The sequence below is a fragment of the Siniperca chuatsi genome, linkage group LG11, assembly GCF_020085105.1.
Source record: "Siniperca chuatsi isolate FFG_IHB_CAS linkage group LG11, ASM2008510v1, whole genome shotgun sequence".
Lineage (NCBI taxonomy): Eukaryota > Metazoa > Chordata > Actinopteri > Centrarchiformes > Sinipercidae > Siniperca > Siniperca chuatsi.
In genome coordinates, this window is record NC_058052.1 from 1,729,753 (window position 1) to 1,754,460 (window position 24,708).

Genomic DNA, 24,708 nt, shown 5'->3' on the forward strand with positions numbered 1-24,708 from the left:
GATCATGTATATTTTACAATACGACAATTTAAAACAAAATCAGCACACAAACACACAACCCTAACCCTTAAGACACATCTTTTTAACATTCCTCTCTCCTAAAGTGTTTTAACTTCCAGTTATTTTATCTTTTTTCTTTTATCTAAATATATCCTAATTTTTATATTTGTACGTCACTGAAAAAAAAACTTATTTTAAATGTTCTGTATTTTTTTAAACAGATTGTTCCCTTTGTTCCATAAAACAATGAAATGCCTGTGGATTTACAGATATTTGCAGCAATTTAAAGTTTTACCCTTAAAATTACAGGTAATTAACCATAATTTAAGATTACATTAATATTATGTTTTCTAATGGCAACTGATTGTATTTTGTACAGACTCAAATGTAATTTTACATAAAATGTGAGGTAACATTTTACAGATAATGAAGAAATGACCCGTGATGACATTTGACATGTTTGGCCGCATGTCTTCATTCCACTGCTGGCTGTCATGGTGGTTTCCAGCAAATGATGTGGGCTTTGTAGATGATTAGCGGACTTTCTGGGAAACACCTGGTCTGACTAGAAAAGATGGCATTCATCCCACTTTGTATGGAGCAGCTCTCATATCTAGAAATATGATCGTGTTTATTAGTGGACTTAAACCATGACAACCCAGAGTGGAGACCAGGAGGCAGAGTTGCAGTCCTACACGCTTCTCTATGCTTCCAGAGCAGTTACCCACCCAAAACTCCTTAGTGACGTTGTCTGCCCCCTGACCACTTAAATTAATTTAATCAAAAGTAAACAGAAGAGGAGTTATATATAAAAACCTAAAAAAATTACCACAGCTGAAATAGCACAACAAAATAGGAGAATTAAATGTGGACTCTTAAACATCAGATCTCGATTCACTCGAACGATTTAATATCAGATTATCATATTGACTTATTTTGTCTTACTGAAACCTGGCTGGGTCATGAAGAATATGTGTGCCTAAATTAATCCACTCTGCCCAGTCATATTAATTCTTACATTTGTCGAGGCACCAGCCGAGGAGGTGCAGTTGCAGCCATCTTCATCTCAAACCTATTAATCAACCCTAAACCTAAACTAAATTATAACTAATTTGAAAAACTTGTTCTTAGTCTTTCACACCCAACCTGGAAAACACGACAGCCAATTCTATTTGTTATAGTATACCGCACTCCTGGTCCTTATTCTGAATTTTTATCGGAATTCTCTAAGTTTTTATCAAGTTTAGTCCTTAAAACAGATAAAGTAATTATTGTGTCACGGACACGCCAGGTTCCACAGTCATTCAATCACAGTGCACTCCCTCACCAGAGTACTAACCACATACACACAGACCTGCTCCCTATCACACACACCTGCTATCCATCAGCACCTCATCACCACTAGTATAAAGGCACACTACTCACCTCAGCCAGTTGTCCAGTCTCGTTGATACTAAGGACTCTTCCCATAGATGACAGACACCTTCTGGACTACTTCCCTGACCTACGCCAGTGTGTACTTCCACTCCTGTGTTCATTTGTCCAGTCGTGAGTTTTCCTATCTCCTGTGTGTGCTCTTCCGGTTCCCAAGATCCACCTCCATTCTACAAGGGACGGTATCAGTGTTCCGCTAGTTCTTCTATACTGCTCCATCAACCACCACTTACCTGCGTACTGTGTGCTCATTGCTGTGTCCAATAAAACTACATCTGTCTCCACCTCAGTGTCTCCTGCCCTTCTGTCCGTAACAGAAGACCGGACCGTCACTCCACCACCTCCGGTGTACGCCAGTCCCATGGCCAAACCAGCGCCCTTCTCTGGCTCGGCGGAGGACTGCAACGGCTTCATCCTGCATTGTTCGCTGGTTCTGGAAATGCAGCTGAATCTGTACCCTGACGATCGTTCCAAGGTGGCGTTCATCATTTCACAGCTCAATGGACGCACACTACAATGGGCTGAGACAATATGGGCACAAAATGGACCCGTAACTCAGTCCCTGACAAACTTCATCTCCCACTTCAAAGAGGTATTCGGAAGACCGGCTGGAGATTAATCTGCGGGTGAACACCTCTACCACCTTAAACAGGGTTCCAGATCAGTAACCGATTATGCCCTGGAATTCCGGACTCTCACGGCAGCCAGTAGATGGAACGAGCAGTAACTTATTATTCATTTCGCCAGGGATTGGATCCCAGGGTACGGCTGCATCTCGCTGCATACGAGGATACCATCGGTCTTGAACAGTTCATCCAACTGTCAATCAGAGTTGCCACCCATATGCAGGCGTGTTTAGAGGAACACCAGGGCCAGTCATCATCCACACCATCCCTCCACCAGCCAGAGATCCACAGCCCTCCAGAACCAGCCATGCAGCTGGAGAATAACAGACTGACCCCCGCTGAGCGGCACCATCCATCCTCTTCAGCCTATGGTGAGCGCCATCCTTCCCTCGTTTAAGAATCTGAAGCCCCTTTTCACTATGGTAACGCTCATTACTCCGTATCCACCCCCACATGCCCTCTCCGGGTCAGCCGGCAACCTCATCTGGTGCCCTCTGCCGCCAGCTCAACCTCAAGACCACCACCATGCCAACCGTCTACCAGATCCACTCCATGACAGGCAGACCACTCAGCCGCGCACGTGTCCAGGTATGTAAATGGTAAATGGACTGTCCTTATATAGTGCCTTTCTGACTACTCAAAGCGCTTTAACTACATACCTGCTCATCAGTTGAAAGAAACTAATCATTCACACACCAATTTGGGGGTTGAGTGACATGTATGCTGGGGGAAGCTGGGATCAAACCGCTGACCTTCCGATTGGTGGACGACCTGCTCTACCACTAAGCCACAGTTGCCCCATGTGCTGGTCCTGTTAAACTCCGGGTAGGACTACTGCATGAGGGACAGCTACATCTCCTGGTTTTGGAGGGTTCCACCGCTGAGGTGATTTTAGGGCGCCCATGGTTGGAACAGCATAACCCCATCATCTCCTGGACCACTGGTGAAGTGCTGAAGTGGGGCAGCTCCTGTTTCCCAGACTGTTTCCCTCGCCTACCCCTGCCTGCTACTCCTCGCCCCAAGACACTTCCTGTCTGCACCACATCCGTAGAGAGTCAGCGAGAGAAACAGTCTGTGGATATTCCACCCTGCTACGCCTCCTTCCGCGATGTGTTCTGCGCTAAGAGAGCTGCTAAACTGCCTCCACACCGACCATGGGATTGCGCCATAGACCTGCTGCCAGGTGAGCCAGTGCCTCGTGGAAAGATCTACCCCCATTCCAGAGCAAAGAGCAATGGAGGAGTATATTGAGGAGGCATTAGCTCAGGGTTGTATACATAAACCCACTATTTTAACCACACCTTCGACTTTGTTCTGGTATATGGCATTTAAATTGAACATTTAACAGTCTTTCCACATAATCCTTTTTTATCGGACCATTATTTAATAACTTTGGAACTCTTATTACTGGACTACACGCCATTAGGTAAAAACTCCTACACTAGATGTCTGTCTGATAATGCTGTTGCTTAATTTATGGAAGTGATTCCATCTGCATTTAATTCAATGCCATGTCTCAATATAACAGATATTCTATCTTACTGATAGTGCTGTAGGCTCACTGCGAACGACACTTGACTCTATTGCCCCTCAAAAAAAGAAGAAGGTTAGCTCCATGGTATAACCCCCACACCCGCAAATTAAAGCAAACATCGCAAAAACTTGAAAGAAAGTTCCACTAATCTGGAAGTATCTCATTTAGTTGGTTTAGATCCTGTCTGTCAGATCGATTTCAGTTTGTACATGTTAACGATGAATCCTCCATACACGCCAAAGTTAGTTAGAGTTGATTAGCTGTTGCAAACAGGCTTACATTTATACAAAGAAACAGGGATATAGAAAGAACATCATGTACTGAGGACAGTATGTATTGTAATGGCCATGAGAGGAAAAGTATCAGTTTTGGGGAACGAAGCAGAGACTTTAGCAACTTACAAACAGAGGAAGTGTAGGATTCCTCCACTAGGGCGCTGTCTCCACACGGAGGGTGGAATCGTGCGCCAAGAGGCTGGGACCAGCCTGTGCACCACCGAAGGGAGAGCTAAAGTCTAAACCACAACTCCTCCCCACCTTTGTATAAACCTAATAGTACATTCTCATTTCATTATTTTTTAGGATGATGACTACAGATTAACAGCTTGCTAACTGTGGTTTTCGGAATAGAAACGATCCTTGTACAAGATGCTTTTGATCCTCCAATGCTTTAATAAATACCAAATTAAGGAATAGCTTCTCTTCAGACTTTTCTTTTGCAAATAAATGAACGCGCTGACAATACCCAATTATATCTATCGATCAAGCCAGATGAAACTAATCAGTTAGCTAAACTTCAAGCATGCCTTAAGAACATAAAAAACTGGATGACCTGCAATTTTCAGGTCAGAACCTTCAGCTATCCTACTTGGGCTATCAACAAAGTTAAAAGAGCCAAAAAACAGGACAAAAGTGTAACAGAACCAAGAAGGAACGGTGTCTCCATTCCTTATGTATCTGGACTGTCTGAAAAACTACAAAGGATCTTTAGACAGCACGATGTTCCTGTTTTCTTTAAACCAGGCAACACTTTAAGACAGAAACTCGTTCACCTTAAGGACAAGTTGCCCACACAAAAACAGAGCAATGTAGTCTACTCCATTCAGTGTAGTGAGGAAAACTGCACAGAACGGACGGTACATAGGTGAGACCAAACAGCCACTTCACAAAAGACTTTATCAGCACAGACGACACGGTAACTCAGGATTACAGAGCACCGTCCATTTGCATCTAAAAGCTACAAACCACACATTTGAAGACAGCGAGGTAAAGATTCTAAGTAGAGAGAAGTGTTGGTTTGAACGGGGTGTCAAGGAAGCCATTTTTGTGAAAAAAGAGAACCCCTCTTTGAACAGAAATGGTGGTCTGAGATTCAATCTGCCCAAAGTCTATCACAGTGTATTAACACCTTGGTCAAGCCAATCACATGCTAATCAGGTACTTAACAGTGATGAGGTAGGTGCAGCCAGAAAACAATATGACTGATTACTGGGCCATCTTGGAAACAATTAGGTCAGTTTCAGGTGAAACTAGCTATTAACAGATACTCAGGTAGATTCCTTCCTGAGGGCAGGGCTTATGTAACACAGAGTAGCTTAAATTTCTAGTTCCCGTCCCATTTTTCACAATTGAGAATGACTTCCGGATGGGAGCCGAAACATCTTGATTCTGAAAACAGTGTCCAGATGACTACGACTGAAACCTTTTCTACAATACTCCTCACAAATCATTGAAATTACTGATAATTCCACTTTTTCGCTCTGCAAGATCTTGTGAGGCACATGCAGCGGTCACGTTCAGCGCATGTACAAAGTAGAGCAGTAGCAGAAGTCAGAAACCCACACTTTTTAGTGTCCTCTGGAAACACCATTGTCGTTTTGTGTATTTGCAGTGTGTTTGTGTAGGCTATTTGCAGTGTGTTGTCTAAATGCTGCGCATGTATTTTCAAATTAACGAAGAGGTTTTTTTAATTTGCTTGTGTTTTGTCTATTTGCATGTGTTTTCTTAAGCTGCAGTGTGTTTGCCCTTGTCGACCACTGTAGTTCTGACATACTATGCTTGGTATTCCAGTGTCAAATGAACATTTTTAACAATAAATATCTGTTCACAATTCACTAAAATTACTGTTTAATGCCTTAAATTTACAGACCTTTATGTTTCATTGAAGGTACTTATTACATGTTTATACATTATTTCCTTGTTTTGAATATAGTAAAACCCATATTTTAATAGGGAATCACTGTAGATATAATGGGAAATTCCATAATATAACTGCGTAATACCCTAAATTTACAGCAATAATGTTTAAATATAGCTATGGTTCATGTATTTTGACATACAATGCTTAGTTTTCCATTGTCCAATGAAATATTTTTAACATTACAATTCTCTAAAATGACAAACTAATATGTGCAGAAATTACATTTTGATTAAAAGTACATATTCTGTGTTTATACATTGTGTTGCAGTTTTTTTTTACTTGGAGAAACCACAGTCTTACAGGAAATCACTGTAGGTGGATGGGGCAGTTTCATAAATTAACTACTAAATAACCTAAATCTACAGTGAACTGTAGCTATTTTTGATATACTATGCTTGTTTTCTCACTGTCCAATGAACTTATATAATATAATAGATTTCTAAAATGCCTAATACTGTAAATGTACAGACATGTGTCTTTGGTTTTATGTACATTACATTTTTATACATTATTTCTTTGTTATTGTACATGAAAAAGTAATGTAATGGGAAATTACTGTAGATAGACTGGGCTGTTTCATAAAGTAATAAAGATTAACCTGAAAGGTAGTTGCTTTGAATGTACTTTGATATAATATATCTGTTTTCCCATGGTTTAATGAACATTTATCAACAATAATATACTGTAATTTAATTTATTTTGACTGTAAAACCTGCTCTGTATATTTCCAGTTTATTACATGTAATTTTGGTTATTTGCTGTAATTTGACGGTATCCATCTGGAAACTTTGCTGCAAGACTTTTTACCATTTCTTTTACAGCTTTTTTGTGTTGTTTTTGTGCAAATGTCATTATTATTAGCTTTTATGTAAAGCAATTTGTGCTGCATTATATGCATGAATGTGCCATAGAAATAAAATTAAATATCATATAGTATCATATTAATAATAATTATTATTGTAATTATTGATGTTGATTTTGTTCACTGTGATGGATTACATGAAGAGAAAACAAATGATTGCCTGGAAGGTAGAAAAATTTATTCAATTAATTAATCAACAAGCCATGGTATCATTTGGAAAATGGTCAGCAGCAATGTGAACTATAAGCCATTTGTAGTTAATAATTTAAGGGTGCTAAAACAAATTCTAGTGCATTTGCTCGTTTAGTACAGTTTGTTTGGGTTGGTGTGAAAGCTGTCAATCAACTTCTGGTGCAGACTTAATAACCAGACTGAGACTGCCTGAAGAGGCGGGTCTCGGTCTGCTACCAATCAAACTCTGGAGGTTTGTTTGTGTTGTGAAAGTAAGGGTCGGGTTATGCTTGAAAAGTAGTTCGTACTGCATGACGCATTATCCAACCACATCTAAAGGCAAGAGTGTTTATACCTGATCCGAACGGCACACATTTTCAGACAGTCTCTCTTTGAAGACATTCATACTGTTGCACTTGATTGCTCACATGAAAAGTGGCAGAGATAGTTGTGTCAACAATTAAATAAGAGAACTGAGACAGAAGTTTAAACCCTGGCCCCTTTGTGAGGTGGTATCTGAAGCTATTCAACCATCTGGCTATTGACAGTCACAAGTAGGGAAGTGCTTTACTGAAAATATGTCTCTGTTAAGCCTGAAACGTAAATTTGACAATGAAAACCATCAGTTTACGTTTCAGGTTGTATTTTCAGTAAAGCACTTCCCTACTTGTGACTGTCAATAGCCAGATGTTTTGAAATGCTACTAAGCTGGTCGCAACTCACGTGAGAAAACATTGATTTGTGAAAGATATGATTGGCGGCGTCACTACATCTGTAAACATCCTGCCTGATCAGTACTGCGCACGTGCAGCTCTCAACACAGATGAGAAGGAAGCGAGATGGCTCACTCGTTAGCTACTTCCATACACAATATATGTAGTTTACTTATTTTGTCATATATCAGATTTATGTATGCTGGGCCACTCGGAGGTTGCTTCTGGGCCGGATGTGGCCCGCGGGCCGCCAGCTGAATAGGCCTGTTTTAAAGCAATCTCCCGATCTGTATAAGCAATATAAAGCCTATATTCATACAAGATCATTTTGCAACACATATGCACATCACCAACTACAGGTGTGACAGTGCCCTAAAGCTTGTTTTTATACTGTAAAGCACTTTGTAACTCTTGTTTTAAAAAGTACCCAAAAAACATTTTTGGGTACACAGTTTATTATTATTATTAAAATTATAGTATGGTCCTTAAAATGTGTATACAGTACTGACAGTACTTTATATCATACCATCACAATGGTCCCCAGCCGGGGACACTCTGAAACCTAGCCCACACTGACAGATAAAGGAGCCTTCGGTGTTCTGGCAGTGGCCTCTGGTACAAACCCGCTGATCCTGGCACTCATCTATATCTGAAACAACAAAAACAATGGAACAACTACATCACATAAACAGAATGCACAGCTTCAAGCTATGGATTTCTCTCACATTTTTGACCCGCACTTTAGTTGCTGAACAGCAGATATACAATGAGCAGTAAATTCTCCTAAATAAAATTATAAATTAATATTTAATGTAATTGCTATAAAGACCATTTGTAAACAATAATGAACAAGCTGCTTGTATAACACTGAACAACTGACTGAAATGTCTTTGCACATACTGTAGAAGCAGTGAGAGCTTTGATTTATAGTCAGAGTGGTACACAGTGTTGAGAGCTGATCTAATTAAATCCTTGAGGGCTTAAGACTTCAGATAAACACAGGCATAGTAATTGGAATAGCATATTATAATTTGTTAATATTATATTGATAATGAACTGTTTATGTTGCACTAAAATCAACTGTAGAGTAAATGTTGAAATTCCATAATTTGTTGATCCAGAGCCATGAGCTCCAACGGCATCAGCATAACTCTGAAAACGTCTTCTGGTGTTGTGTGAGGCCTGAAAGACTTATAAACCCAGGAAATTAAGTCTCCAGTTTGGTCAGCATGAACAAAAAAGTAACTTAGGTTCAAAAGGTTCTTGAATGGTAAAGCCATAATGTCATTCATACAAACACTGCCCAGAGCTAATGCATGTTTATGAGGTAACAACTTCTTTTAATGGCACTTGATATTTGCAGTTATTACAGAGTTTATATTTATAGGGTTATTCTGACCACCACAGTTTCTGACAAGCTCTGCAGCATATTCCGCACAATCCCTGGGATGACTCCAAGTCATCATTAGTTAAAGGAAATCAACAGTTTATTACAACTTGGGTTTTATTTTTGTAGCTCTGCCCTTCAATTCTACCAGTTGTGATACCATTGTACTCACAACGTTAATTGCTTTAAGTTGTTCATGTAATCTGCGGTGTTTACTGCACTTTTTTGTTCCCTTACTTTGGCCATTCCTTGGTGAACAAATGTTCTTCCCTTGCTGTCATTCCACAACGATGACTGGGGATGGGATTCAATTGCATTTTAGCAAATCTGAATCCAGTTCCGAAACCCGATTTTAAGGTAGTTTGTTTTGTAGGGTAGTGACATCTTAGTTTGAAAAACATGTACTGTTTTTATTTCACTCAGTATCATACTTAAACAACAGAGATTCTACAGGGCTGAAAGGTTGTATGGCTTTCACCACATATTTTGTCATTGCTCTGTGACACAAATTTCTTCTTTTGCTGCGAGGGAAAACAGAGTTTGCACCTCACTAGGGGGCTGTGCTACAGCTGCAGGAGTAAAAACACAGCGGAAATAGCATTCATTCTACTTTATCATTCACCAAATATCAACTAAATAAATCGACGTCACCATCTTTGCAGAGATTGTGCATGAAATATTTGACGAGGGATTTGTTGGCCACAGAGCTTGACAAATGCAGGTATTTTACCAACTTGGAACCAGATCCAGACTGGAACTGGCTATCAGAACCCATCCCTAGATGACCCTGACAACAGTTACCAGCTAGAGGGGGAAGCATGTCCCGAGGGAAACAATGAGGCGGACATAATGTTAGAAAACAACTTTACAATATAAAAATATTCCATTATAAACTAAAGCTGAGCACGTAAAATGTCAGCAAAATGTACTTAAAGTATCAAAACTATACGAAGGCTACTCATAATTCAGAGAAATGGTCCATGTGAGTGTTATACTATTATATATTATGTTATTGGATCATTATGACTGATATATTTATGTGAAGAAAGCTTTTTACTATTGTAGTTGGTGGTGGGTAGAAGCCACAGTATACCCACCTACCAAGACACCACTACACCACTGCATTGAACCTATCTTTAATGATGATGCCCCGAGATCTAAGCAGTAAGTTTGTGAGTACTATGTTATCTTAATTGATAGAACTGGTCAGAGCTGAAAAGATAAAACCTAAATTGTAAATAAACAATAATAAGCACAGACTAAAAAGTTGTCAAACGTCTCCAAAAAGAAAATGGACACTTCCATTACATAAGCAAGAAAAGGAACCATTGCATTGTCAGTGGTGCATTTCCACTGATCCCTGTTTTTCAGTAAAAATGAGATAATTGGTTTTCTGGTGTTAGGAAAAGGCTTGGATCAAGGTTTACTTCAAGTCTGTATTTATATTAGCAAACACTGCAACAAGAAATAAACTCACTTATTTAGAATGGGTGAATAAGGAGGTCTGCAGTAAGAAGTGTGTAATAAGTAGCTAAATCCTATCACACGCGCACACACACACAGTCTAGGAAATGTAACATTATCCCTGAGCTGGGCAGTGTCATGTAAACATCTGTGAGCTGGGTTATTAACTTCTACAAAGGACTGTTGCATGGCCTAATTATTTCCTCTTGCCACCACCACTCACTCACTGCCACCCCAGTGTGGCTTGCCTTGCATGGTGTGTGAACAGTCAAAACATCACAGCTAACCATGTGTCACATGGGATACAGGAGCAGCAAACTACTGAAAGAGAAGGGATAGGCCCACCTTTGGTTTCCAGGAAAATGTCGGCCCATACTGTGTGTTTTGGAATGGTTCATTGGTTTTATTGCTTGATTAGTGTGGTATTTTATTCTACATGTGTTTCCTGGGCTGATTTCTTTATGTATTGATGGCTAGACATTATGCTCCATGAGGTTAGGATGTAATCTAACTATCTGAGGTTGCTTCTAGAGATGAGGTGTTAGGAATACACAGTGATACTGACTTTCAAGTACAACTCAGTGTCAGCTGTACTTTTGAGCAAAAGAGGAAGCATGCATACTAAGGAGACAATTTGATAGTAAGGCAAAGCTACTATCTGTACAGTATCTGTATCTGTTGATGTCACAAAAAATATCTGCATTCAGATTTATGCCAGAAGTGGGCGTGGCTTGTACCAGGAGTTGTTAGAAATGGTCTAGTCTGCTTCATTTACTGCCATTTATAGTGCTCATACATGTATGTAAGTTTAGCTGCCAGCAGATTAACAGAATAATATTGTTATGACTGACATGTTATATGTACCTGAATTAATCAAATAATAAAACATGATCTGTATTTGAAGCTCACCATCAAAAAACAGTGAAAATAGAATGGGAGGTTAGTGGAAAGTCAGAATCGGTCACATTGCATGATTTTCTTTAAAAATTGAAGGTTGTGTTGGAGGAGGCAGATGAAAGTAAAGCTATTGACAGAAAAGGGGCCTTAATAGCACATGGGGCCCTATTGCCATTTTTCTTTTTAAGGTGGCTGTGCATGCAGTAGGAGGAGGTCCAAAATAAATGCAAATAAAGTGTTTTTGAAATGAAAATGAGAAACAAGAACATTTGTATTGACAAAAATCTGAAAAGCTCCCTTGAACCATTTGCATGCACTTTTAAAACAGTTCCTAACCTCAGTTTCCCTCTACTGTCAAACTGCGCATAGTGCCGGGCTTCAATATCAGATCATGAGGTAAAAATAACACCTGTGGAGTGCGGCGTATCTGTTCACAGCACATTATTTGTGCATAATCAAAGAATGCATTTGCACATGCATTGCAATACGGTTCCAGACACATACACATGCACACATACACACATAGTGTTAGACCTACCTATACACTGGCCTCCCTGTCCCAAGAAGCCATTAGGACAGGAGCCACAGTTGTAGCCCCCTGGCACATTAAGGCAGATACCAGAAGGACACGCTGACCTGTTCGTACATTCATCAATATCTGTGAAAGGAAAAAAAACATACACACACATATATATTATTATTGTTACCCTCTAACACATGGTTATGGTTAGAGAAAAACTGGTGTTAGGCTCTTAAACTACTGTTTTTGGCCACTAGGGGACAGCGGAACAAGCTGTAAACACAAACATGACATATTATCCAACTGTACAACTTAAGTTGTTATGGTGAACATGTTAGCAACCAGTTGTCTATTTACACATCCAGCAGACACAGAGAAATAGCAGCCCAAGTAGAATATCCATTCGCCTTTCAGCTCTGTTTTGGTCTCCACTGGAGAAAAATATCTAGCTGCTCAATGCTGCCTCTTCACCAGCTAGTCTTTAACTGTGTCTGTCTGCTGTTTGGTGCTGGGCAGGCAGTGTACACTGGGTTTATCTTCAATAACAAAATAACTTCAATTAGAGCCAGTATTGCTGCTGATGTAAACACAGATGACCTCAGCAAACCCTGTAAAAAAGATGTAACCATGGGACCATTCCCCTGTATTACATTAATTGAGCTTTGCAAGACTGTCACTAAGTGTAACTCCTCCACTTCATGTATTGACCCAGTACCTACAGCATTTTTTAAGCAGGTGTTCAGCTCATGTCCTGAAGGTTATATACATCTCTTCAAACAGGCATCTTCCCAGATGCTTTCAAAACAGCTGTTGTAAAACCCTTACTAAAGAAACTCAACCTAGATGGTAATGCACTGACCAACTACAGGCCGATATCCAACCTTCCATTCATTAATAAGATACTTGAAAAGATAGTTTCAGTACAAATAAACTCCTTTCTTAAAGAAAATAATATCCTGGAGGAATTTCAATCGGGATTTAGAATTTACCACAGCACTGAAACTGCTCTTACTAAAATAATCAACAACCTCAGACTAAACTCTGATGAAAATAAGATTTCAATTCTTGTCCTCTTAGACCTAAGTGCAGCATTTGATACGAATGACCAGGACACCTTTATCAATCGTCTTAAAAAGTTGGTTGGTTTTTCTGACTGTGTGTTAAACTAGCTCAAAACATACATCAAAGGGAGAAGGTTTTACATCAGTCTTGGAGATCATGTGTCTGAGAAACATGACATCTGTTATGGGGTTGCACAAGGGAGCCTCCTTGGTCATTACTGTTCTCACTATACATCCTGCCACTTGGTGACATCATTAGCGAGCACAATGTATGTTTCGGATGACATGCAACTGTACATCTCTGCTGAACGAAATGATGCTACAGCTATAAACTCTATTACTACATGTCTTTTGGCAATAAATAAATGGATGAGTGATAATTTCTTAAAGTTAAATGAGGACAAAACCTACTAGTCGGCCCTAAAACAAAAAGAAATGCTGTTTAATAATCTGCGGAAACTGACTCCCTGGATTAAATCTGAGGATAACGCCAAGACTTGCCGTTATCCTAGATTCAGATCTAAGCTTCAAGTCCCACATTAACAAGGTGACGAAAACATAATTTTTCCACCTTAGAAACATAGCTAAAGTACGACAATTGATAAATGGTGCTGAAAAACTGATTCATGCCTTTATTTCAAGCCGACTTGAGTACTGTAACGCACGTTTTACTGGCCTCCAGAAAAAAAACACAGCGAGACTTCAGCTCATTCAAAACTCTGCAGCTCGGCTACTAACCAGAACCAGGAGGAGAGAGCACATTAGTCCAGTTTAGCTGCTCTGCACTGGCTTCCTGTAACATTTAGAATTTATTTTCCTTTTTAAATACAAAGCCCTTAATGGGCTAGGACCAAGCTACATTGCTAACTAACTTGCCTTCAAGAACACTGCAATCATCTGCTGCTGGTTTATTGGAGGTTCCCAATAAAATTGGGGATGCAGCCTCTGTCAATCACACCCCAAAGCTCTGGAACAGCTCGCTAAATATTTTAAAAATGTATTACTTCACTTCAGCCTTTTTGCACTCGGTGCATGTATTTTCTTTGTTGTAAAGGACTGAGCTGCATTTCTTGTATGAAAGGTGCTATTCAAAAAAAGATTATTATTATTATTATTACTATTATTATTAGCATTGTTCTTGTTATCAATCTTTTTCACTGAAAACAGCTGCCTGCTGCTTGAGTGGTGAGACCAAACCTGATTTCTCCAGGTAGATTTCTCCTGGGAATGTATATGGGTAACCAGGTTTCTAACCTTCTTTTTACATTTGAGAACGTGCAGGACAAAAGACTGGGAGAGTGTGGTTGTAACAGCAGAGCAGATGGATGAGAGGAGAGATCATTACACGAAGCAATGCTTTCCCGCTGTTAGTTTCAGTTTTGTCTGACTTAAGATGGAACTTGGATGGAATTTAAAGCTTTCAATACCCATTTTTGACAAGTCAGTGTGTACTGATAACTTTAAATCATTTACTGCATATGATCAATCTGTCTTTATCAACAGGCTATGTATCACAATCCTTTAAATTAGCTGTAATTAAACTGCTTCTTAAAATGCCCACTCTTGAACCAGGGGTTTTAGCCAACTATAGACCTATATCTAACCTTCCCTTTCTTTCTAAGATCCTTGAGAAAGCAGTCGCCAATCAGTTGTGTGACTTTCTAAATAACAATTGTTTATTTGAGGATTTTCAGTCAGGATTTAGAGTGCATCATAGCACAGAGACAGCACTGGTGAAAATTACAAATGACCTTTTAATTGCATCAGACAATGGACTTGTCTCTGTACTTGTCTTGTTAGATCTTAGTGCTGCGTTCGACACCATTGACCATCACATCCTATTACAGAGACTGGAACATGTAATTGGCATTAAAGGAGCCGCACTAAGCTGGTTTAAATCCTATCTATCAGATAAATCTCAGTTTCGACATGTTAACGATGAGTCCTCCGTGCACGCCAAAGTTAGTCACGGAGTTCCACAAGGTTCTGTGCTTGGACCGATTCTTTACAACTTATATATGCTTCCTCTTGGCAATATTATTAGGAAACATTCCATAAACTTTCATTGCTATGCAGATGATACCCAATTTTATCTATCGATCAAGCCAGATGAAACTAACCAGTTAACTAAACTTCAAGCATCCCTTAAGGACATAAAGACCTGGATGAACTGCAACTTTCTGATGTTTAACTCAGATAAAACTGAAGTTATTGTACTTGGTCCCAAACACCTCCGAGACACATTATCTAAAAATATAGTTACTCTAGATGGCATTACCCTGGCCTCCAGCACCACCGTAAGGAACCTAAGGGTTATCTTTGATCAGGATTTATCCTTTAACTCCCACATGAAACAAACTTCAAGGACTGCCTTCTTTCACCTACGTAACATTGCAAAAATCAGGCACATCCTGTCTCAAAATGATGCCGAAATATTAGTCCATGCATTTGTTACTTCTAGGCAGGACTACTGCAATTCCTTATCATCCGGATGCCCGAATAAGTCCCTTAAGACTTTACAGTTGATCCAGAATGCTGCGGCACGTGTACTGACAATAACTAGGAAAAGAGATCATATTTCTCCAATATTATCTTCTCTCCACTGGCTCCCTGTAAAATCCAGAATAGAATTTAAAATCCTTCTACTCACATACAAAGCTCTTAATGGTCTGGCACCAACGTATCTTAAAGATCTCATAATACCATATTATCCGGCTAGAACACTGCGCTCCCAGAATGCAGGGTCACTTGTGGTTCCTAGAGTCTCCAAAAGTAGAATGGGAGCCAGAGCCTTCAGTTATCAAGCTCCTCTCCTGTGGAATCAGATCCCAGTTTGGGTTTGGGAGGCAGACACCATTTCCACATTTAAGAGTAGGCTTAAAAGACGGTGTAGTCCCTCATTCGTCCAGGAGTGTTCTATCGTAGAAAAGGTTTCAGTCGTAGTCTGAAACCTTTTCTACGATAGTAGGCTTAAAACTTTCCTCTTTGATAAAGATTATAGTTAGGGCTGGCTTGGGTGATCCCAGAACCATCTCTTAGTTATGCTGCTATAGGCCTAGACCGCCAGAAGACCTCTTTCCTCTCTCCTTCTCTCCCTCTCCATCTGTATGCATTTTTATCCGTTTCTGCAAATCCAGGGTTACCATCTAGACAGGACCGTAGCCCACTCCTCATCTCTGCTTGAGGTTAGCGGCTCAGGGCTACATTAGCTACTAGCATAACACACCCGAATCTCCGACCTCTCAGCAGTTGAGTTGCATTGTGGGTAATGTAGGCACTAGGTTTTGACAAGTGTGATGACCTCCCTATGTCCTTTGTTTTGCTGTTTATCCTTTGTTTTGCAGGATCCGGGTCACGGCAGAGGGTCATCATCAATTTAATAAGCCACACCTGGGCCCGGTGCAGTTCCCCACCACCTTTCCATGGGAAGATTCCCTCTTCCATCACAGCTGTTCATACATGCTTACATTACTGATTGCTGAATTGTTTGCCATGTTTTTTCCGTTCTTTATTATTATTTTGTAAATAAATATGTTTGTTCACAGCTTGTAAGTTCGTCTAATCTCCCATCTTTGTCGCAGCATAGGAGCCGGGCTGTGACATCAAGCAGGAAGAATGTGTGGGGGAAAAAGATGATATCTGTGCTTCTGCTGCAACAATTTTAAAAAAAGAGTAGTGATGAACCTACAGAGAATTATCACCTGAATCTGCAGCTCCCCTTGGCTCTACAGAGCTTTACTGTGCAGTATAGCAACTTTACCGTTTTAGTTCATTCTCACCGCTCTCATAGTTTCATTTTTGGCCGCAGCAGGCAGCTGTTTTCAGTGAAAAAGCTCTAAAAACGCACTGTACACAACCTGCTCAGCACCAAACAGCAGACAGTTAGAGACTAACTGGTGAACATAGTGGAGCATTTAGCAGGAGTAAGATATTTCCCTCAAGAGTTGGTAGAGACTAAAAACAGCTAAAAGAAGAGTGAATATTGGACTTAGATTCATCAGGTCAACACAAACATCACTCCAAATGAATGTTCATGTTGCTCTGTGTCTGCTGGATGTGTAAACAAGCAACTTGTTTCTAACAAGGTCGCAACATCAATTTAGGTGCTGTGTGTCATGTTTCCCCTGCCCCCAAATGGCCAACAAAAATCGCATCGCATTACGCCTGATAAACCTGAAGCTGACAGCCAAAATACATGGCACGTACGCAATGTGTCACGTAGGTGGGGCAGAGACACAGACTCTGTCTTTGTAGTGTGTGGTTTTGCAGTTGGTTATACAGGGTTTGGAAGCATAGGCTATGTTAACTAGTACTGAATTAATTGTTTTAACTACATGGATCATGGATACACGTTGATTTATTTTAATGTAAAATGTAAAAACACCCACAGGGTTCCTTTGCTGCACCACATTGCCTCTGGTACAATGAGGTATTTATTTTAATAATGTTTTTTACAAAGTTCTATGTAGTTTTTACTTGTTGGAGGGCAGAGTAGAGAAAAAAAAATAGACCAGCCACGTAAAAATAGAGATGACCAGGGTGATTCGCGTGGCTTCCATGGTCAGTGTAGCAGCTTCAGTTCATTGTATTGGACGTGCTCTGCTGCGGGCATGCTACAGCAGATCATGCCTGTGGGTGCCCCATGTAATACGGCCGTATGACTGAATGGTGGTTTTCAACCTTTTAAAATTAAGTACTTCAATTCTATATAATAATAGAGCCAGTGCAGACAGGTTCAGGAGTCAAATATGTATGGTAGGAAAGTCTGGTTGGTTGACTTTGCACCACAGTGCAATAACTTTTTTAGGATTCCAAAATGTGTCTAAGAACTCCTACACTTGAGCTTGTTTTTGTATTGATCTTATTAATAGATACCTTGATTGCATATCCACATCCATATAAACCTCTAAAAGAAGTCATAATCTGATCCCTCATCCTCCACAGCTGAGGAGAAGAGATTTTATTGCAGAAATAAATAAAGACTGTGCCCTCACAGCCCTAATTCAGTATCATTTTGGTGGGTGGGGAAAGTTGCTTTGAAATGGCAGGAAACCACGTAATGATAGAGTGCCTCATATTTATATACCAATAAGGGGGGTGAAGCAGGGAGGAGGGTGGTGCAGAAACTGGTAACAGCGTGGTCACTGGTCTCGTCCAAAATTCCACTGACTTATAATTCTATTAGTATGCACTTGTTAGTGTGCAGAGCTTATATTTGACCAAAAGTTTGACCAAGTGTGGACCAATGCCAGAGGCTGTGGTTGTGCATAGCATACTTGTCCTAATGCTTGATGCTGCACTTTGTTTTTGTGTGCTGATACATTTTTATGCCCTTCTAGCAGCAGGACTGAATCTGTCAGTCTGTCCATATATCCATCAAACACTTTAGTCCAGAAAATGATATAGTATAGTATCTCAACAATGACAGCCTGATTACCAAAAAATTTGGTCTGGGTGTTCAGTTTGTGATCCCCAGAGGAGGATTATAAAGATATATGTTAAAGTTAGACACCACTGTAAGATCAGAATTTCAAATCCAAATATTTTCAGTGACCCATACTGTGAAAACGTAAACATGGACAGTAAAAAGTCCAGCAGTCAAATTTGCTTGAATTATGCATGGCGAAAATTTGCATCATGTTCAATCTGAATCTATATAATCTGAACGTACCTTTTTATTTTCAATGACCCTAAGATATTTCATTTAGTACCAATTATTATATTCATTACGCTGCTGCTGTTAGGTCACTATTTTTGTCAATATGTTTCAGGGTTGACAGAAGAGATGAGCCTGAATCTGGCAACTCCTAAATGCAATTTTATTTCTTCATGTATTTGTTTTCTTATTTCTTTTGACTCAAGTTTCATGGAAACAATAAAGAATAATATGGCAAAAATATTGGCAGCAAAATTATGAGTTTAAAATTGTTTGTTCCATCCATCACTTTCCTGGTAGAGTGTAATGAACAATACAGGCAGTAGGGACAATCGTGGCAAGGCTTTAGAATTTTAGTCTCGATCATTTCCTATTGTAGGTAAGGTATTTGAATTACACTGGTGGATTAAATATTGGTTTTCCTTTCCAAGGTGATGGGCAAAGTGGCAGAATGAAGAAAAGTTTTCAGTTTGAAACAAAAACTAAAGACAGCCCATTTAGACAAAAAACATTAAGATATTCATAGTTCATTCATGTGACTCTTGTCAATGTGATTTCATGAAATGGCACCACACCAACTTAGTGAAAAGACTATGAAAATATTGATTAATCAAGAATATTTAGCAGTCCTTTTTAGATTGAAGAGAAAGATGAGCATCACTTTACCAAATTCAGGACATCATTACATCAGTTTCTGCTGCAACTGCTGGGTGTGTGTTACATACAACACATTACGTGTATGTGTGTGTGTGTGTGTGTGTGTGTGTGTGTGTGTATGCATAGGGAAATGTGTGTGTAAGGAAAAGCAGAAAAAATAGTGTGCATGTAACAGAGTTTTTCAAAGAAGCATCAAAATATGCGTTGCAAGCATGAGTTGTGAGTACTTACCAACACAACTGGTTCCCTCTTCATCGACAAGGAATCCCCACGGACAAACACACAGGAAACTGCCCTCTGTGTTCGTGCAGTGACCGCCAAAGCATAAAGATGGGTTTTCCAAACAATCATCTACATCTGGACATACACACCAGAGCACACAACATAGGACAACATCAGTTTACAATTGGATAGAACCCAATGCTTAACCTCTTATTTTCTCAATTAACTGACTGATAGTTTGGTTTGTAAAAATTCTGAAAATAGCGAGAAATGCCGTCAAAATGACCCAGAGCCCAAAGTGACACCTTCTCAATGCTTGTTATGTTCAATCAATAGTACAAACCTCAATATTATTAAAAATGAATTAAAAGAATTACAGGAAATCCTCACATTTGTGAAGCTGGAACCATGAAACGTTTTTACATGAAAAATAACTTAAACCAGAGGTTTTCAAAGTGGGAGGCGGGCCTCCCGAGGGGGGCTCCAAACAGTTTCAGGGGAGGCTCAGTGAATGGAAGTGAAAAAATTTAATGAGTAAAAATTACATGAGTTATTACATTAGTTATCAAAAGGAGATTACATAGAATAGCCTAAATGTTTGTGATTTGGTTAAAGAAATAGTTCAGCGATACAGTAGTTTGGAGGAATTGTATTGTTTTTCCCACTTTCCCAGAGTCAGAAACTAATATAAATACTAAAATAAAATAATTATACTATAGCAAAATAGTTGCCAATTGTCAATCGACTAATTGATTAATCGACTAAGCTGTACGTTTCAGCTATACTTGTATAAACTGTTGGGTAGTTTAATTTATAACAAAACATTTTAAAAGCTCTTCATATGTTTTGTGTGTAAAAATCTTAATTGGTAAAGTAACTAAAGCAGTCAGATAAATAGAGTAAAGAGTAAAAAGTACACTATTTCCCTCTGAGATGTAGTGAAGTAGAAGTAGAAAGTGGCCTAAAAAGTAAAATACAAGTACCTCAAATTTTAACTTTAGTACAGTATTTGAGTAAATGTACTAAGTTACATTCCACCACTGCAATTCTCACTGTGGCCATCAATTATCTATACCTGCTTATCCTTTGCAGGGTTGCAGGGGATGGAGCCTATCCCAGCTCCCACTGGGCAGGAGGAGGGGTACACCCAGGCAGGTGGCCAGTCTGTCACAATGCTAACACATATATACAGACAACCATTCCCACTCACATTCACACCCATGGGTAATTTAGAGTAACCAATCAACCTAACCTGCATGTTTTTGGATTGTCTGTGGTCACTACAACAAAATCACCTCACAGACCTGCGCTGTCCCCCTGAGGCTTGATAATAACCTTAAAAACAAAGCATCAAAAAATGCACCATATTGTCTGTGTCACATACACTCTGACCTCCCAAAGTAAATGTCAATCATCTATATTTAACTACCTTGCCTGCTGTGTTCAAGAGTGCTGTCAGTTTTGCTGCAGTGCCCCAGGAACAGAGCCAGACTGTTTGACAATTTGGACATAGTGGCCACAGTTATAATTATGGGTCACAGAAAAGAGGAAAATGTACATTGTGTTACCCACATTCAGAAATGATTCTTGGTATTATCACAACGTGAGTTATTTGGTCCAATAAAAATGTTCAATTACAAAAAATATATTATTTTTGTTCCATTCATATGTGCAGGGGACTCCAATATGCATGTCCTGTGGGCTCAAAATTGCAGGAGCCTAAAGAAGTTAAACTTAAGTAACTTAAATGAATAACTGGGGTGAGATTCAAAAAAAATATAGGCTTTATTCAGACTGCATGCAAATCAGATTTGTTTAATCAAATCTTTAAGACAGGCTGTCAACGGCACTGTTATTTGCAAGTCAGATCGGATTTGTGTGTCCAGACATCACCAACATTTCTGCATGGGTTGCTGTGGTTAACAACATAGGGGTCAGTAAGTACGTACGCTGGCATGCGAAATAGAGATCCATCATTTCGCCCTCCAAACAATCACGCTAATTTATTTCAGCATCTGTCCACGGACTGTTGTTCTCTGTGTTGTCCTCCATACACTTGCTAGTAGCAGCATGGCTTCTGCTCTGCTGCTCTGATGCACTTCTGTCACTCTGGATTTGACATTGTCATTGTGTGTTGCGTTGCAAGTGACGCAAAAGACACTTTCAAATCCAATTTGAGTGATGCATCCGGACTGAGACGCATCTGTAGAATCCGATTGTAATCGCATTCCATGTGTTTTTTTGCTGTTCAGACTTTCTAAAATCACTCTATTCAATCAATAATGTATATGAGAAGATCTGGAGGAAAATAAGCCAAACAACTGGTGTTCCTGGTAAGTTAGATATCAGCTGAGCTGTCACAGGTAGAATCAATGCTCATTGTAAGTTGGAGAACACAGCCATTGGCTTTTTGTGTCTTTTGTCCACAGACAATAAATAATTTCATGTATCTGTTGCATCTCAACACAACTTGCTTGTAGGACAAGCCATTATCTTAGCATGATAGAGAACAGTGATGCTGCGAGTGCTCTGCTGCTCTCGCAGCGTCACAAACTGCTCTGAGCCTCAGGTAAAATCCCGCTGCTCTGCTTCCACTGCGCACTGCATACAAAGCTTGTTATTAGTTAGGTCAACCTGCTAACATGGACATGCGCAAGATGACCTTTGACCTCAATAATCGACTCTGACGACTAGACTCCTCACCTACACAGGTGGTTTGGGTGTCATCCAGGCGGTATCCCTCATCACAGTGGCAGGTGTAACCCTCAGCTGTGTTGTAACAAATCCCCTGGCCACAAATATAAGGGTTGATCTGGCACTCATCCACTTCTGGGCCAGAGGAGAGAGAGACAGGAGAGTATTAATACAGCAGCAGTTTTAGGGTCCCACAAAATACTATAGACTATATACTAGAGCCATGAGGAAGTACAATATACCATTAATGTCCCACAAGTTAACTGCTTAATATAAAAGCACCACAAGTTCACAACGTGTACCACAAAGTAGCCTCACGCCATTGACTGCAGGGAGGGTGACTGCAATTATCTGAACAGAGTTTAATTAAATTCATATTAGTTTGTATTGATTCTCTATTGACATTTTAACAAAGCCAACCAGTTGCCTTGTTTTCCTTAATTTAAACTCACTTCTCGCCATGATTTCACGGTCCGCTTGTGGGGGCAAAGTAAATCCACTGCAAATCTTTTGCATCAAGTTCAACTTTTGTTGACTTTGACATATGAATTTGCATCGTTGACCAATACCAAACAGTTTTGACAGTCTGACCTTTGAGGGATGTGTGGATGAATTCCACAGTGTTAATTTCTGTGTGACCAAGCCTTAATGAGAGGATCAATATTCAATCAATATTGAACTGAGAACACTCCATCCACTGATGAAGACCATGAGATGTGGGTGAAAGTCTCAAAAATAGCTAGTAAAAAGTGGAATGAACTTCAGAAAAGAATTCATACAAACATGACACATTGGAAAGGGTCAGGTACGTACCAAGGAGAGTTCTATTAGCAACCAGCAACCTGTCAGCTGTGCTTCACCTGTTCACTAACTTGGAATAGAACTCGATGTAGACCACAACAGATGAGGAAAAAAGAAAAGAATGTTTTAGTCTTACCAGCTGACTGAGTGGGAGCGATGTCCTGGCCTGCATTAGATGGGAGGATCTCCACTGGTGCAGGTGGAGAGCTCCTTTCAACAACCTCTACTGAATCAAAAAAACACAGTTATAGGCATTAATTCATCCAGTATATATTTAAATAATTCTACACGTTTTTTTCCACCAAACATGGTACTTTGATGATTGATTAAATCTTGAATGCTCTAAGAAGGCAGTAGTACCACTATTTCTGGTTTAAATAAACCACATATAAATTTTCACTGTTTTTCGCTGTACTTACCCATTACACCATACAACAACTTCTCTTAAAACCTGCCTTGGAAACAGTAAGTGGTTTAACTCTCATTACTTTTTAAAACTCTATTTTAAGTAGAGATTGCACAGTCCTGTTTTCCTTTAAAAAAGTAATTCCATGCTTTCATCTTGTGACTTTATATTTTCATAGCTTATATTCTTCACAAACATGAAAATGCAGAGACCTTTTTGTTACCTTTGAATCAAATAGAGTCATCTGCCTGTTTATTTATCTCTTGTACAGTCTACTTTCCCTCTCGCTGTGACGATCAGTTCTCATGTCTAAAAAAAAAAGCTTATACAGTCCAAGGTGGCTTTTTCAGAGGGAATGGAGATGCCTTTGCCCAACGTTTTCTGATTGAAAGTGGTGAACAAAAGGTCAGGGGCTCACCAAAATTATTCAGTGTCATAGACTGGGGACCTTGAACATCCCTGCCAAATTTTGTAGCAATCTAGCGAGTAGTGGCAAAAACGTATAAAAATCTTAAACGGACAGATGACAGCTAAACTGACTTTGCCATCCTTAGGCTTTGCTGATAGCACGGCAAAATCATTCATTCAGCAGCAGTTTTGTGAATGAAAACGCACTGATAATGACAGAGGTCAGAAGAGAATAACCAGACTCTTTCAAGCTAACAGGAAGGATGCAGGTATGCAAACAAGAGTACATTAGTACTGTGCTGAAGGGCATCCCTGAATATTCAGCTCGTTAAACCTCTAAATTGTTGGGCTACAACAGTAGAAGAATGTCTTTGGTACCACCCCTAGCAGCTATCAGGAGCAATGTGGTCAGACATGCTGATGAGAGGGTTAGAATTTGGCATAAACAGCATGAATGCAAGGATTCAACTTGGTTTGTGTTAAAGAGACAGGCCTGTGGTGCTGGACTAACAGTATAGTGAGTGTTTTTTGGCACATTAGACCTTTAATACCAGCTGATCATTTGAATGCCACAGCATACCTAAGCACTGTTACTGACCAGGTACATACTTCCAGAAGGATAACACGACATTGCACAAGCAAGCACTCATCACCTCAGAATGGTTCTACAAACATTCAGTCCAATGAACTTATCCCTTTACACATCTTAATCTTCCAAGGGAGCACTTTCAGGATGAAGTTTAACAAAAGAAGGCATTATCAACATACACCTGATAAATCTACATCTGCATGTTGTTCTGGAGACAAACAGGGATTGTGTTTAACAGCAGGCAGGTAAATCTAATTAAGTGCCCAATAATCACTGTACATCATTAACTACAAGCTAATAAGAAAATAAATCAACGACCCATGAATGTTGTCTGTTGTGTGACGTTATTAAATGTTACTTTCATATTCAGAGGAAAATGGAATTTTAAGTCAAATCTAAACTTTAAT

General features: G+C 39.6%; 1 protein-coding gene across 10 annotated transcripts in view; it reads right to left on the bottom strand.

The window, feature by feature from the left end:
- Positions 1–24,708, bottom strand: part of ltbp1 (latent transforming growth factor beta binding protein 1) — a 208,993-nt gene that overhangs the window by 53,625 nt on the left and 130,660 nt on the right. For 8 of the 10 annotated variants that reach the window (XM_044215118.1, XM_044215115.1, XM_044215113.1 and 5 more), the window contains 5 exons: positions 23,035–23,124; positions 22,107–22,232; positions 19,413–19,538; positions 11,826–11,945; positions 8,066–8,188 (listed from right to left, as the gene is read on the bottom strand). In XM_044215118.1, coding sequence (XP_044071053.1) covers positions 8,066–8,188; positions 11,826–11,945; positions 19,413–19,538; positions 22,107–22,232; positions 23,035–23,124 — 585 coding nt within the window. The remainder of the gene's footprint in view (positions 1–8,065; positions 8,189–11,825; positions 11,946–19,412; positions 19,539–22,106; positions 22,233–23,034; positions 23,125–24,708) is intronic. The other 2 variants (XM_044215114.1, XM_044215117.1) reach the window with 1 other exon arrangement.